Source organism: Penaeus monodon, chromosome 15, assembly GCF_015228065.2.
Source record: "Penaeus monodon isolate SGIC_2016 chromosome 15, NSTDA_Pmon_1, whole genome shotgun sequence".
Lineage (NCBI taxonomy): Eukaryota > Metazoa > Arthropoda > Malacostraca > Decapoda > Penaeidae > Penaeus > Penaeus monodon.
In genome coordinates this window covers 29,295,767-29,297,181 of record NC_051400.1, presented here as the reverse complement: position 1 = coordinate 29,297,181, position 1,415 = coordinate 29,295,767, and the positions used below count along the sequence as shown (strand labels likewise).

General features: G+C 38.7%; 1 protein-coding gene across 1 annotated transcript in view; it reads right to left on the bottom strand.

The window, feature by feature from the left end:
- Positions 1-1,094: 1,094 nt before the first annotated feature.
- The window catches only part of LOC119582302 (rhodanese domain-containing protein CG4456-like), a 3,595-nt gene continuing 3,274 nt past the window's right edge, over positions 1,095-1,415 (bottom strand). Inside the window, exon 5 of the mRNA XM_037930517.1 lies at positions 1,095-1,345. Within this exon, the coding sequence (XP_037786445.1) occupies positions 1,261-1,345 (85 nt within the window). The 3' untranslated portion in view covers positions 1,095-1,260. The remainder of the gene's footprint in view (positions 1,346-1,415) is intronic.

Here is a 1,415-nt window from a genome sequence, read left to right as displayed (position 1 = left end):
TTCCATGTCCATTGTCACATCTGTATTTATTATATTTTACATATCCCTGTCTGGTTATGACTTTTATACAGAACAGTTCAATCTTTTTTAGTTTCCTCACTGTGCTAGTTTTATGTCACATTTTAAGAAGCAACGTAGATACAGGATAAAAATGCGACTTTTTATCATCACTTCCATGCTTTTCCGCCATGGCTTCTCATCTTGAGAGATCGCAATGCACTTTACAAAGGCGCCAAGAAACGTACGTAAAGGGAAAGGGTTCAAGAAAATTTGGATTAGTACATTTTTTCCCCTAAGACATTAAAGATCAACATGAACTCATAATTCATATACGATCATCCCTAGCACAGTCGGCATACCGTCATACCTACTTACTATTCAGTATCGGTATCAAATTCTGCCTGTCATCGTTACTGTGCTGCCATACCAGAGCCTCATAAGGGAAGATTTCATTATCACCAAACACGTCAAGTTTGTCCCCGTGACTGTGCCTAAGTCATTGTCGTTTCTGTACTACAGAGAGCTCGTTTGTACGGGTGATGCTGCAGAAATGTGGTGTCCTAGACTCACTTCGGCCGATTTTCTGCTTTGTTTTTAAAACTTGCGGAGATGTTTAGCATGTTGGAATGTGGGTTTCTAATGGACGCTTTGGAGAGGGATCTGTCTGATGTTTAATTATTTGGTTCTAAGACTTGTTAACTCTCTAGCAAACCCGCTTTGTTATGATCTTATTGTTGTGGTACCGCATTATTAGATTACCGGTCTTACGTATTCTTAAGCCACTCTATTTTCTATAAAAGAATGTGACATTTCAAGTTGTGATATGGCATGGCAGGCAGCAAGAATGACGAGAAAAGAGTATTGCATATTGCAGAGAAAACAGAATGACGAAATGCAGGGGATAAGCAAAGATTAGGAGGCCAATGTAATATGAGAATAACAATGTGATAGTTGATGAATGAAAACAATGGTGCATAAGAATCATGGAAATAAAGGTAAGGAGAGAACTGACGTTTGCAAAATAGAGGAAAAGACAGAGAGAGAAAAGAACTGATGAAAAGCAAAGAGAAAAAAGGGGGGGGGGACAAACAAAAAACATACATTCCTTCGCGTTTATTTTCCATCAGTAACAATTATACATCACAATAAAAAAATGCCACAATACTGAGTGTTGTCCACCAAGTACCTTATAATATGAAAAAAGACGAACATACAATTCCTTTTAAGAGGTACGGTCCACGATCAAAGACCATTTTTCCCTTAATTCTGAGGCACGTAGGGTTTTCCAGGGTTAAGTACACTGCCGCCGTTGGCTTTCCAGTCGTTAAAGGAACCAGCATAAACTCTGTTGAGTAGAAATCTAATAAGCGCATAATTGTAACGACCGGGTTAGTAATCTGAAAAAGGTGGGTGAT